The sequence below is a fragment of the Dermacentor albipictus genome, chromosome 2 (assembly GCF_038994185.2).
Source record: "Dermacentor albipictus isolate Rhodes 1998 colony chromosome 2, USDA_Dalb.pri_finalv2, whole genome shotgun sequence".
Lineage (NCBI taxonomy): Eukaryota > Metazoa > Arthropoda > Arachnida > Ixodida > Ixodidae > Dermacentor > Dermacentor albipictus.
This window is the reverse complement of record NC_091822.1, coordinates 162,483,392-162,497,365: the sequence shown is the minus strand read 5'-3', so window position 1 is coordinate 162,497,365 and position 13,974 is coordinate 162,483,392. Positions and strand designations below refer to the sequence as shown.

At 45.9% G+C, this 13,974-nt stretch overlaps 1 protein-coding gene across 1 annotated transcript in view; it reads left to right on the top strand.

Annotated features, from left to right (window-relative positions):
• Positions 1-6,418: 6,418 nt before the first annotated feature.
• Myo61F (Myosin 61F) overlaps positions 6,419-13,974 on the top strand; it is a 189,604-nt gene continuing 182,048 nt past the window's right edge. The window contains exon 1 of the mRNA XM_070534263.1: positions 6,419-6,883. Coding sequence (XP_070390364.1) covers positions 6,875-6,883 — 9 coding nt within the window. The 5' untranslated portion in view covers positions 6,419-6,874. The remainder of the gene's footprint in view (positions 6,884-13,974) is intronic.

Genomic DNA, 13,974 nt, shown 5'->3' with positions numbered 1-13,974 from the left:
GACATATTAAGTGGGGTTGAGTTTCTCAAAAATAACTACATTCGCTTGATATCATAATTTACTTTTACCCTTAATGCGAACTAATACGAACTATGGCAGACAAACCGCCTGCTTATCTGGCATATATATATATATATATATATATATATATATATATATATATATATATATATATATATATATATATATATATATATATATATATAGAGAGAGAGAGAGAGAGAGAGAGAGAGAGAGAACGTAAAATAATTGTATACTTTTGTGGATGCGTGATTGTTAAATGTACTGTGTACACCCTAGTGGTAATTACTCATAATCCGTTTTTTTTAATATTTCTGTGCAGCATGATGTATTCTGTTATTTTGTATTATCATTCTTGTTTTACCGATATCGTTTTGTAGTTTTTATCATCAAAATTGCATTGTGCGATTCATAATCAGATGCATTTCTTTTTCTCTTTTTTTTCGTTGTTTTTTTCTACTCTGCTTCTTAGTAATGGTATTTGTTTTATGCACTACCTGACAGCAGGCCCTCTTACATCCGTGTGCTCTGAGACCTCCTTCTGTATCTTCATTTATGTATTACACTTAATAACTCAGTAAATCAGGGTTCTGGTTAATCGGGTAATTGAAAAATCTGTGGAATGTAGCTGACCCTTATGTGCGGCTTTCATAGATGTCTTAAAAACGTTCGGCGTTTTGACGATCCTGGCCACAATATAAAACCTGTAACCAATATAACTTCATGTGACAGTTACACAAACATAGAAGAGACAAGGTTAAAGTTCTAAACTGAAAAACAGCTTTGTGTATAAGCACAAATGTGGAAAAAATTCACTATCGCACTTTGACAGGTAATTCCCCTGCTGATCCAGTGTGGCATTATGAAACAATCATGAACTGTGCTAATTATATGCAATGATGATGATCATGATAATGGTGATAACTCATCTGAGTAAACATACCAGCGGTCATAGGCGTATTGCGTTGTCAAGGAGCAAATGAAGTATTCGTGCAGAAAATGCCTCTAGGGATTCTACAGGATACCATATATATCTACAAAAAAAAAAGAACTGTGGAAAAAAATGTCAGTAAAGGAGGGTATTATGGCAAAGAAGAACTATCTCTCAAATGCTTTCGCTGTATGCTTATGAGAATTCGGCATTTTGAATGGGAAGGATTGAGCGCGATGTTCATACGAGGAGTGCCTCGGCAACCTGCGATTTGCAGATGACAGCGCCCTCTTCAGCAATGCTGGAGGTGACTTGCAGAACAAATTATTATTGCCATAGCGATTATGCGGACACTCCGGGCGCATTTCCGCCGCCGTCGGCGTCGCCGTGATGTTCCCTATAAAGTCCAATCTCGATAGCACCTTGGTCGCGCGCCGTGTGCTCTACGTGCGAGTGAAAGCGCGCGCGAGTCAGCCGAGAACGGTGGCTTTTGAAGAGCTTATAGCAGGCAAAGCGCAGGGTTCAAGTGATCGATTAACGTCGGTGGTTAGGTTTTGAAGATTCTCGCCGTTTGTCAGGCACCCACCTCGTCACCGTTCGCTGCAATCAGCATCGTCGTCTATAGCACACGACGAGTGCCCTGCATGTACGTCGCGTCCCGTTCGAAAGGTATTGAAATTAAATTTGTGTATTTTTACGTGCCAAAACGCCTATCTGGTTATGATGCACGCTGTAGTGGGGGAAGAGGGGGGGGGGGGGGGGGCTCCCGATTAATTTTGTCCATCTGGGTTTCTTTCATGCGACCCAATGCACCGTACATGAGCGTCTCTCTCTCCCTCTCCCCCTCTTTCTCTCTCTCTCTCACACACGCACACACACTTTTTTTGCATTCCGCCTTCATCGGCATGCGGGCAGCTGCGGTGGGGATCGAGCCCGCTACCTGTAGCTCAGCACCGCAACGACACCGGGCATCCGTGTCGGCTCGAAAGGTCCCCACATCTCGTGTAACTTCCCCGATATCCTGGTCATGTCATCTTCATCATCACAATCATTATCATCACCAGCCCGGCTGCGCCCACTGCACGAAAAAGGCCTTTCCCATACTTCTCCAATCACCCCGGTCTTGTGCTAATTGTGGCCATGTTGTCCCTGCAAACTTCTTAACCTCATCCGCCCACCTAACTTTCTGCCGCCCCCTGCTACGCTTCCCTTCCCTTGAAATCCAAGTCCGTAACCCCTAATGACCATCGGCTACCTTCCCTCCTCATTACATGCCCTGCCCATGCCTTTTTCTTGATTTCAACTAAGATGTCATTAACTCGCGTTTGTTCCCTCACCCAATCTGCTCTCTTCCTATCCCTTAACGTTACACCCATCATTCTTCTTCCCATAGCTCGTTGCGTCGTCCTCAATTTAAGTAGAACCCTTTTCGTAAGCCTCCAGGTTTCTGCCGTCGTACGTGAGTACTGGTAAGCCACAGCTGTTATACACTTTTCTCTTGAGGGATAGTGGCAACCTGCTGTTCATGATGTGAGAATGCCTGCCAAACGCACCCCAGCCCATTCTTATTCTTCTGATTATTTCAGTTTCATAGGATCCGCGGTCAATACCTGCCCTAAGTAGATGTATTCCCTTACCATTTCCAGTGCCTCGCTACCTATTGTAAATTGCTGTTCTCTTCCGAGACTGTTAAACATTACTTTAGTTTTCTGCAGATTAATTTTTAGACCCACCCTTCAGCTTTGTGTGTCCAGGTCAGTGAGCATGCATTGCAATTGGTCCCCTGAGTTACTAATCAAGCCAATATCATCAGCGAATCGCAAGTTACTAAGGTATTCTCCATTAACTCTTATCCCCAATCCTTCTCAATCCAGGTCTCTGAATACCTCCAGGTCTCTGAATTCACGCTGTGAATAGCATTGGAGAGATCGTATCTCCCAGCCTGACGCCCTTCTTTATTGGAATTTTGATGCTTTCTTTATGGAGGACTATGGTGGCTGTGGAGTCGCTATAGATATCTTTCAATATTTTTACATACGGCTCGTCTACACACTGATTGCGTAATGCCTGCATGACTGCTTAGGTTTCGACTGAATCAAACGCGCTCTCGTAATCAATGAAATCAATAAGGGTTGGTTAAATTCCGCACATTTCTCTATCGCCTGATTGGTAGTGTGAATACGGTGTATTGTTGAGTAGCCTTTACGAAATCTTTCCTGGTCCTTTCGTTCACAGAAGTCTAAGGTGTTCCTGATTCTATTTGCGATTACCTCAGTAAATACTTTGTAGGCAATGGACAGTAAGCTGATCGGTCTATAATTTTTCAAGTCTTTGGCGTCCCCTTTCTTATGGATTAGAATTATGTTAGCGTTTTTCCAAGATTCCGGTACGCTCGAAGTCATGAGGCATTGCGTATACAGGGTGGCCAGTTTTTCTAGAACAATCTGCCCATCATCCTTCAACAAATCTGCTGTTACCTGATCCTCTCCAGCTGCCTTCCTCCTTCCTTCCAAGGCTTTCTTTACTTCTTCCGGCGTCACTTGTGAGACTTCAAATTCCTCTAGATTATTCTCTATTCCATTATATCGTCGTGGGTGCCACTGATACTGCATAGATCTCTATAGAATTCCTCGGCCACTTGAACTATCTTTTCCATTTTAGTAATGTCATTGCCGGCTTTGTCTCTTAACGCATACATCTGATTCTGGCGTATTCCTAGTTTCTTTTCTTCTTCGCTGCTTTAGGCTTCCTCCGTTCCTGAGAGCATGCTCAAGTCTATCCATATTATAATAATATACTTCCTTATGTCAGCTGTCTTACGCTTGTTGATTAACTTAGAAAGTTCTGCCAGTTCTATTCTAGCTGTAGGGTTAGAGGCTTTCATACATTGGCGTTTCTTGATCAGATCTTTCGTCTCCTGCGATATCTTACTGGTATCATGTCTAACGGAGTTACCACCGACTTTTATTGCACACTCCTTATTGATGCCCATAAGATTGTCGTTCATTGCTTCAACACTAAGGTCCTCTTCCTGAGTTAAAGCCGAATAGCTGTTCTGTAGCTTGATCCGGAATTCCTCCATTTTACCCTTACCGCTAACTAATTGATCGGCTTCTTATGTACCAGTTTCTTCCGTTCCATCCTCAAGTCTAGGCTAATTCAAGATCTTACCATCCTATGGTCACTGCAGCGCACCTTGCCGAGCACGTCCACATCTTGTATGATGCCAGGGTTAGCGCAGAGTATGTACTTTATTTCATTTCTAGTCTCGCCATTCGTGCTCCTCTATGTCCACTTTCGATTATCCCGCTTGCGGAAAAAGGTATTCATTATCCGCAAATTATTTCGTTCTGCAGACTGTATACTAATAACTCTCCCCTGCTGTTCCTACAACCTATGCCATATTCCCCGACTGACTTGTCTCGAGCCTGCTTCTTGCCTACCCTGGCATTGGGGTCTGTATGTATGCTTCATTTGTCCTCCTAACCTCACTCAGCCCTATTATATCACATTTAATGCCCGCTAATTCCTCCAATAGCACTGCTAAACTCGCCTCACTAGATAACGTTCTAGCGTTAAACGTTTCCAGGTTCAGATTCCAATAGCGGCCTGTCCGGACCCAGGTATTCTTAGCACCCTCTGCTGCGTCGCAGGTCTGACCGCCACCGTGGTCAATTGCTCCGCAGCTGCTGGGGACTGAGGGCCGAAGTTTGATTGTTGCATTAATACAGGAGGCTGTGGCCAAGTACTGCACCAAGGTGGCCAATCCTACTCTGGCGAGGGAGTGCGTTACCGGTTCTGGTCACTGGTATCAGGCCGCACTCAAGGCCTGTTTATGCAATTTTATCAACACGCAGATTTCTTTTTTGTTAATCCGGTGGAAAATTGCCCGGCACCGGGATTCGAACCAAGGTGCTCTTGCACGCGAGGCGGATGCTCTACCTCTACGCCATCGCTGCAGCGCCCTGCAGCGCCCTGGTCCTGTACTCTCCTGCAAAACGAAGGGTATCATGATAGTGGGCTTCTTCGCACAGGGACTGTTATGGCAGGAAAGCCAGCTGTGGCGAACGCGTTTTCATTAGCTACATGTCGCAGTACACTCTTCTCAACACTAACAAAATCATTACAGCGAGAAAAGAATAAAGCCTGGAAAACTCCGCGGCACCAAGCCACACACAGCGCAGCAAGGTTTCTCCATATCTTGTAGTTAGTTACACGACCAGTGGCGTAGCAACAGGGGGGGGGGGGGTGCAAGGGGCCAGTGGTGTGGGGGAAGTGTCATATACGCCTGAAGACGCCCTTTCCGCCGGCTACACCTAAGGGGGGGGGGGGGGGGGGACAGAAGACCTATGGGCCCCGGGTGCCTGACGACCTAGCTACGCCACTGTACACGACCCGCCGACTCAGTGATTGTGGTGACCTGTCATTCAGCACCAGGTGACGGGCTCGATACATGGCCACGGCGGCCGCATTCAAACTGGGGAGGAATCGACAAACGAGGTCAACACTAGTTACGACGTAACTACATTATGCGAATCCCATATAGCGTATGATTTTGCTTTAGGACAGACAACCATTCTATCCAGTTTTCGCACCTTTGCAGCCAAGGCGAAAAAAGGAATTGCCGAAGCCACTGGTTGGTTATTGTAAAGGTTAAGTGATAGCTTCCTATGCTGCTGGGGACGCTTACTGGTTAGCTCTGTTAGTTAAGGCGTGTGGGTGCTGTAACGTTGCACTACCGGCAGGATTAAACACGGTTAGAAGGCGTATTAAAACCACTGCGAGGACTCATACATGCCATGCACAGGTATCATAATAGTGCCGCTGTGTTAGTCACCACCTTCGATTACACTCTCCCCACGATCGGCCCAGTTTACTCGGTTAAACAGCCGTCCCCGCGAAGCGAGGGGAAGAGCCAAAGAAAAGCCTCACTTCAGTAAAGAAATCCGCACCACCACTGCAGAGAAGTCGATTGACTGCCGTAGGTGTGAGCACGAAGAAAGTTTTTCCTACGCAGATTCTGCTTTCTTCCTGCAACCACGCTACGGTGGCTAGAAGTCGATAACCACGCGCAGGTGGGGACAAAATCGCCGCTCGGAAAACTAGCGGTCTTTCCGCACCCTCTAGTTTCGTTCGGGTGCGTAAGCTCGCGGAACAACTCCTCGACCAGCAGAAGGCCACGAGCGAGGAAGTGGACGCACCCCGCGCGCGTGCCAGCGTAGAAAGCGATCTCGATGCACGAGGAAGGGAGAAGTGGGCGCGCAGGCGGGAGACGAAGGCCGAGAAGTTCCGCTCATTTTCATCTCCTCTTCCCTCGCCCGCCGTGCACACCCCGAACAGCCCTCCCCCTCCCCCACCACTTTCTCTCTCTCTCTCTCTCCACTGCACACCGTGTGTCAGCGGTTACGCCAGGGATAACGGGGTTCACGCGCGTCTTAGCCGCTGCGCAGACTCTCTCGCAAGCGTGAGCTGGCCGCTGCAGGGTCGCCACGGCGGTTGCTGCCAACGTTCTTTTAGACCAGTTGGCTGCCTGCTGCCGGCACGCCGTGTCCGAGAGAGTGACCGATCGAAAGTGGTGCCCGGTCCGGTGGTGCACGGCTTCCTTCTTTGTTTGTGCTCCGTTAGCTCCTCGCCGACGTGTTTCTACGTGCGCGCGTGCGTGTGCGTGTGTGTGTGTGTGTATGCGTGTAGTATACTACACTTGCAGTGCGTTCCGCGCTTTGCTCGCCCCACCTCTTCCCTGGGTTACAGGGGGAAGCGAATGTGGGTCTTCGGCGTGTGGGAGTCGCTGCCCTGTTCCATCGAGGAGTCCGGCGCTGCTGCGGCGAAGTTTATTGTTCCTGCACCACCCCGTCGCGCGGTGGGCACCCCTCGGTGCCGGTGCGCTCAGACGGCAGACGGCTCGGCCACGAAGACGTCAGGATGCGCTGGGTGAGTCACACGGTCGGCGGCCCAGACTCCACGCCGTCGTCTTCTCCTTCTTCGATTTCTTTTTTTGCCGGGTCTTCGCGAACGTCACTTTGCGACGGGATCGTCCGGTGGTCGTCCCGATGAACTGTCGGCCCTGTCAGCCCTGTCTGACGCGCGCGGGCGCCCGGTATCGCGTAGGAAGAGGCGCGGAGAGACAGACGGGCGCTTGTACTCGAAACGTCGAGATCGCGGCGAAACTTGGGATCTTCTTTAGACGCGAGTGAAACGGCCTGCTTGTTAACTTTAGGCTATAGCTGTATAGTGCCGTTGCGTCAATGCGTTAACTCAGGCGTGGAAGAACCGTGCGCGTGGCCACGCGGTCGCCAATGCCTTCTGCACGCGGCGATCCTTGTAGCATCGCGCGAAAGATGCATTGCCGACAGTTTTGGAGCAGTTTTCATCAGCATAAGATACGGTCTAGCAATTAGTGCACCGCATTTCTTTGTTGTCTGACACTTATTGCCTCCCCTAGGGCTATCGCAACAACGTCTTTACGCTCGCCGTTGCAGACTGGTGATCGAGGTGTATTGCATGAAAGCGTTAACAGTAATCTGTTTTGCAAAGTAGGCGAGGACCGACCCTGCCGGTGCGAGGAGCCGCCGGTCTGTATGCGCGCAACAATGTTGCACGACACTTAGTTATACCCTACCGCGATTTACGGCAGGAAAGGTCCAGTAACCTGGTTAACACGGCTACCAATATACAAATGCGCTGCGAACGGTTGCGCCCTACAACAGAACTATAGAATCACGACGAAAACGAGTGTTTTACGCTTTATGACAACGCAGTCGAAGAAAAAAAGAGGGGAGGTGCGACTGAGCTGTTGGGCATTAAAAAAAAAAGAAAAAAACGTTTGGTTTATTGATTGTTGTTCAGTAGAAAAAAAAAGAAAAAGCAAGAACATTTTGCCTTCCTGGCGCGGTCAACTCTGTACTCGGGTCTCTTACTCAAAAATCGAGACTGTCCCGTTAAATTCAGGACGGTTGGCAACCCTGTGGCACTCGCATATCAATGTTCACTCACGTGTATAGTTGCAACACTCGTAGTGTACTGCCGCCTTCAAGCACGGCATTAGCTCTTTAGTGAACCTGTGCGTATAGCAGTGTCCCGGGCAAAAAGTCCCAGGATCTTTACTTCCGAGAGTGGTCTATCGGCTAATTAAGGCTAGTACGTAGGTGATATCGTCTACTGTCGAAGGATGGACAGCTGCACAGTGTACTGGCGACTTCGCCGCCCGAAAAAGAAAATAAATTAGATTGTAGGGTTTTACGTGCCATAACCACGATCTGATTATGAGGCACGCTGTACTCAGGGGCTCCGGAGGTTTGCACCACTTGGGGTTCTTTAATGTGGACTTAAATCTAAGTGCACGGGTGTTTTCGAATTTCGCCCCCATCGAAATGCGGCTGCAGTGGACGAGATTCGATACCGTGTACTCGTGCTTAGCACCCCAACACCATAGCCACTGAGCAACCACGGCAGGTCGGATTGTAGTTTGAATATAGGAGAAAACATCATTCTGTTACCCGGAAACTGAGACATAAGCCAGCGTTTCTAACATTCATATATAAAGCGGTGCACCCCGCTCGGTTCCTTGCAACGACACCAACCAGATGGTATGGTATGGTATGGTAAAACTTTAATAATTAAAGTCCTGCAGATCGTGAGCCAGATGGAAATAAAAATTGAACGTTGGCCTTCATTATTTATCGTACTAATAAACCTATATGACAACTAAATTAACGCAACGAAGTATTCAAAGACTACTTTATCAGTGTTAACTGATGGAGTGTTTATTTTGGGGCGAAGGGACCCTTCCCTACTCTCAGAGAGCCGTTGTTCCGCCCAGCAACGTATACATATCTCAGCCCGCAATGACTGCATGTTCAAAGTCGGTGTGAGCCTTGCAGCCGCACCAACTTGCAAGCTGATTCTTTTATTCCGATAACTAGCGCTGAATGGAACTACCTGCCTGCCCCAGTCTCGCTTCTACCACTGACGTCGCGTTAAAAAAACAGCCATCGGTAACGAATATTGGGACTGTTTTATGTTGTAATTACTTGTATTTCGTTTTTCTCTTCTCTCTAATAGTTCGGCCTTGAGAGTATATAAACAAATAAATAAATAAAAATAATAAGGTGCACAATCAGTGAATTTTAACAGTGCTGACATGTGGAGCAGAGACTTGGAGACTGACAAAGAAGCTTGAGAACAAGTCAAGGACCGCGCAAAGAGCGATGGAACGAAGATTGCTGGTCAGAACGTTAAGAGACAGAAAGAGAGTGGTTTGGACCAGAGAGCAAACGGGGGTATTCTAATCGACATAAAGAGGAAAAAATGGAGCTGGGCAGGTCATGTAATGCGACGGTTAGATAACCGTTGGACCATAAGGGTTACAGAATGGGTACCAAGAGAAGGGAAACGCGGTCGAGGACGGCAGAAGACTATAGGTGGGGCGATGAAATAAGAAAATTCGCGGGCGCTATAGTTGGAATCGGTTGGCGCAGGACAGTGATAATTGGAGATAACAGGCAGCGGCCTTCGTCCTGCAGTGGACATAAAACGGAATGATGATGATGATGATGATGATGATGAATGCAAATGCCGCAGCCTCTTGTCGTCCAACAGGCTGAGTTTGTCGCCGACGCGTGTAATGTTTGTCTCCGTGTACGAACTAGAGCGCTTGCTAAGTTAAGAGTCACGTTAAGATTAAGACTTATAGTTAAGCGTTACGTTAAGATTAAGACTTATAGTTAAGCGTTACGTTAAGATTAAGAGTTAAAGTTATGATTAAGGGTTGTAATTAAGGGTTACGTTAGTATTAGGAGTTATAGTTAAGAGTTAGGATTATAAGTGACGAAAAGATGCGACGCGCATGCGCGTCTCGCCGAGATAACGTCTCGGTTCATTGTTCCAGTCATCGCGTATAATTGCTTTCTCGCGCTTTCCTCTTGCTGCTTCGACGTTTTATTCCACGTTCTTCTTCTTCTTCTTCTTCCATCACCATCTTCCTATCTGTTTATCTTATTCGCATCGCACGCTTTCCCGTGTGCATGGTTGCGGCCACGGGGTGAACCAGTTCCTGTGGTTAGTTTAACCTCAGTTCTTATCCTCAGATCAAGCCATTTGTAATCGTTTTCTTTTTTCGTATCTTCTTTTTTTTCTATCCGTTTGAGTTATGGTCTCTTTCGTTTGCTTGAATTAGCCGTGAAGAAACGGAGGGCTGCCTTAGCGATAATGAAGTAACAGCGGGTGGGCACAGGCAACAGAAAAGAAAAAAAAAAGGGAACACTTACAGCCATTGGATCGTACATCTGACAAACTGCAAAAAATTTTCGCGCTATGCTGTAAGTTTTAACCCAAGCCTGGTGCCATAGAAAGTCACACGCGTAGTGCAGAGAGGCCTGGGTGCAGATCCCCACCGACGACGCGTTTTCTTTTCTTTCACTTACGTTCTTTTGTGGTGAATACGAACGGAAGCATCAAATTAATAGTAACAATTACAGTCGAGAAATTATAGCCACTGACCAGTAGCTTTCTTACCAACCTTACGCACTTGCTCAGCAATTTGTTATTTCGAGAACTCTTCCATTCCTCCCTGCTTCCCTGTTATCGGTGCCTGCTCGATTCCTTTATAATGTCATAGTACGAGAGTATTCGCGTGAGCTGACGTAATGCCACGTTGTCCTATTCGTAGCTTTCGCTGAGCTGCTGGAGCTAAGCGAATTTAAGCTTTTCGCCGCTAAGCTAAGCTATTCACCGGGCTGGCTGTACAATAATATGGCGGCATCGATGGCGTCAGAGCCTTGGCGGAATTATCGTATGAGCTAGTACAAGTTAAGTCTCGGTGCAAACATTTTTTCAGCCTGGTCCTGCGCAATGATTGCCCTCAACATTGCGTTAGTTTGTTACCAGTTGAAGTCATCGTTTTCCGTTATTTCTCTCATATATATATATATATATATATATATATATATATATATATATATATATATATATATATATATATATATATATAGACACACAGTCTTACTGACTGTTCGCGTGGCTTAGTAGCTTTCTGTGAACGTGGAGTTCACGTAATTGGTTAACCTCCTTGCATTTCCTTCGTTCTGTCTCTCTCTATCGCCTATCCTTGGCCACGTTCTTGGTCACTTTTCTGTTTTTTTGTAGTAAACTTGTGCTCTGTAAATAGAATCTACAGTCTTTCTTAAGGCATACGATGTTCTGCCTTCTTAAGCTATAGCTAAGCTCCATGCTTACATTGTGGCGTGTTAAATGACACATTGTTCATATATATACGCCAACTCCGTGTGGGCATATATATATATATATATATATATATATATATATATATATATATATATATATATATATATATATATATATATATATATATATATATATATATATATATATATATATATATATATAGACACACAGTCTTACTGACTGTTCGCGTGGCTTAGTAGCTTTCTGTGAACGTGGAGTTCACGTAATTGGTTAACCTCCTTGCATTTCCTTCGTTCTGTCTCTCTCTATCGCCTATCCTTGGCCACGTTCTTGGTCACTTTTCTGTTTTTTTGTAGTAAACTTGTGCTCTGTAAATAGAATCTACAGTCTTTCTTAAGGCATACGATGTTCTGCCTTCTTAAGCTATAGCTAAGCTCCATGCTTACATTGTGGCGTGTTAAATGACACATTGTTCATATATATACGCCAACTCCGTGTGGGCATATATATATATATATATATATATATATATATATATATATATATATATATATATATATATATATATATATATATATATATATATATATATATATATATATATATATATATATATCTACGCGCTCAGACGCAGGTTGTCAAAGAGTCATAGTACTCTTCCGCGCCTAGCTGTCAAGTCCTCAAGACCGATCGACGAACGCGTTCCGCATAAGCGCACGCTCGACTACATATATGCGCTCGCACGCACCGCTGAGCGCTTCAGTGTAAAGGTTGTTCCATTTCCTCCCTTTCTGCGAGACATTTGCTGTCTCGCTTTTGACGCCTTCCTTCGAAACTTCGCTGCTGCCGTCCTCGTCGACGCCGTGTCCTGTCTGGCGGCGCCGGAATCGCGCCCTGCTACGACGGATGTGCTACTTCCATCCGTACAGCAGTAGCCGAGTGCGCGAGCAGACGACACAAGTCTCCAGAAGACAAGCAGACGGGTTTTGCGCGTCGCGCAGCGGCGTGATTTTGTGTGTGTGTGTGTGTGCGTTTTCGTGCGGGACCTAACGTCGTTGCAAACGAAAGTGCGAAAGGCAAAAGGTGACCTGTATTGCTGGACCGTGTGACACGACAAGCGGAGTACGCTTGCGTCAACGATATTTGCCAACACGCGGAGCAAGAAACGTCGGAAAGGTGAGTTGGACAGCCTAAAGTGACGGGGTCACTTCTTAGCTGCCAGGAAGTCGTCGATATTGTTGCGTGATAGGCTTGAGCCTTCTTGATGTTCTCTGTGACAACGCGAGTTGTTGCTTGGGTGTACAGCCCAGTTTTCTACGAGAGTTCAGAGTGTGGAAGCAATTTCATGTTAAATGCTGTAATGCCCAACGTATCATATATGCTATGCTGAGTCCTTCATGCACGTCAATACTCTGATTTAAGCAGAAGAAAGTTAACGCATAGCCTACAGTAGCGTTCTTGATGCGTTGGAACGAGTTTTAATTCCCTGTTTTGACTCATACGAAACAAGATTTTATTATATATCGTTTTTTTTTTGTACAAACGTACTCTCCATACACAACCACAAGTAAATATGAAGAAGTATTTCTACTTTTCTTTGGTGTGCAACTCGGGGCATTACGAGGTTAAATCACGAAACTGAAAGATATCCCGTGCAAGCTTCCTGGATAGGCAGGACGGGTATATAGAATAGGATTTGATAGGTGTAATCACCAAGTGTTTCTCACATTTGTCGGTAAGTCATACCGATGTCTCACGGACAGTCTCAAGAACGCTTCACTTACTGAACATCGAACTCGTTGCAGATTGGGAACTGTCGCGCGACGTCTTTAAGTACTCTTGAATTCGATCCAGCTATATATATTTCACTCAAATTTGTCGATTCTGATTACACATTTAGGATCCCAACTTCCCATGCGGCAGTGGTATTATTAATAGGAACGCGACCGCCAAACCGTACTCATCGGTGATAACAGTTTGTCTTCAGGTGTGTTTTTGCTTTCTTTTTCGACGCGTACAAAATCAGATTTCTATTTAAGTGCCTTGGGTCATACGTACTTCGGTCAAGCGCGTTTTTAAACAGTCTGGCATTAATGGCAGAGGTCGGACTTGAAAAAAACGTTGACGCGGCCTGTAGTCAAGCTATAGCGTTTTAAGGTTCCGGAGCGTTTTCGTGCCGACGTATATTTGCTTTCGCTAATGAAAATTTTGCGAAGACTATCAAACTGCCGCTGCCCCCTAATCCCGCAAAATAGTGTGAAGGAGCCTTCCCAAAGTGTCCGACAAGAACGATCACTTGCACGAAGATTAGCCACCGATGTAAGCGGTTGCCCCTGGGAACGCCTACATCGATTCAACATAATAATAATAAAGTTTATTTCTGCCTCAAAGATACATGGACAGCGGAGCTGCAGAAAAAGCTGTAAAAAATACAGCTTGACAAAGCCGCAGCCCCCATTTTACAGGCAACAGCAGGAGACAAACAACGACTCAACTTCAGGTGTCGTATAAACGAAACAAAAGAACAAAAATGTAATGCTATACATCGCAAGAGCACTTCAAGCGTACTGAGTAAACACAGGGGTAAAAATATTGTTATTACATATCACACTCTCATACATGAAATATGAGATACAGAAGCAAAGACTTATTTTGGCACAATTGAGGATGAAAATTGTTCGGAGCTACCTTCTATATACATCCTACGCAATACCTTATGAGCACAGGTGAATAAGTCAAAATGTGCAGATGTATAAGCGTTCAGAAGGGAAGGGAGTGTGAATTGCAAACGTTCTTGCCCTGAGTTTAGGCGTGCTGTT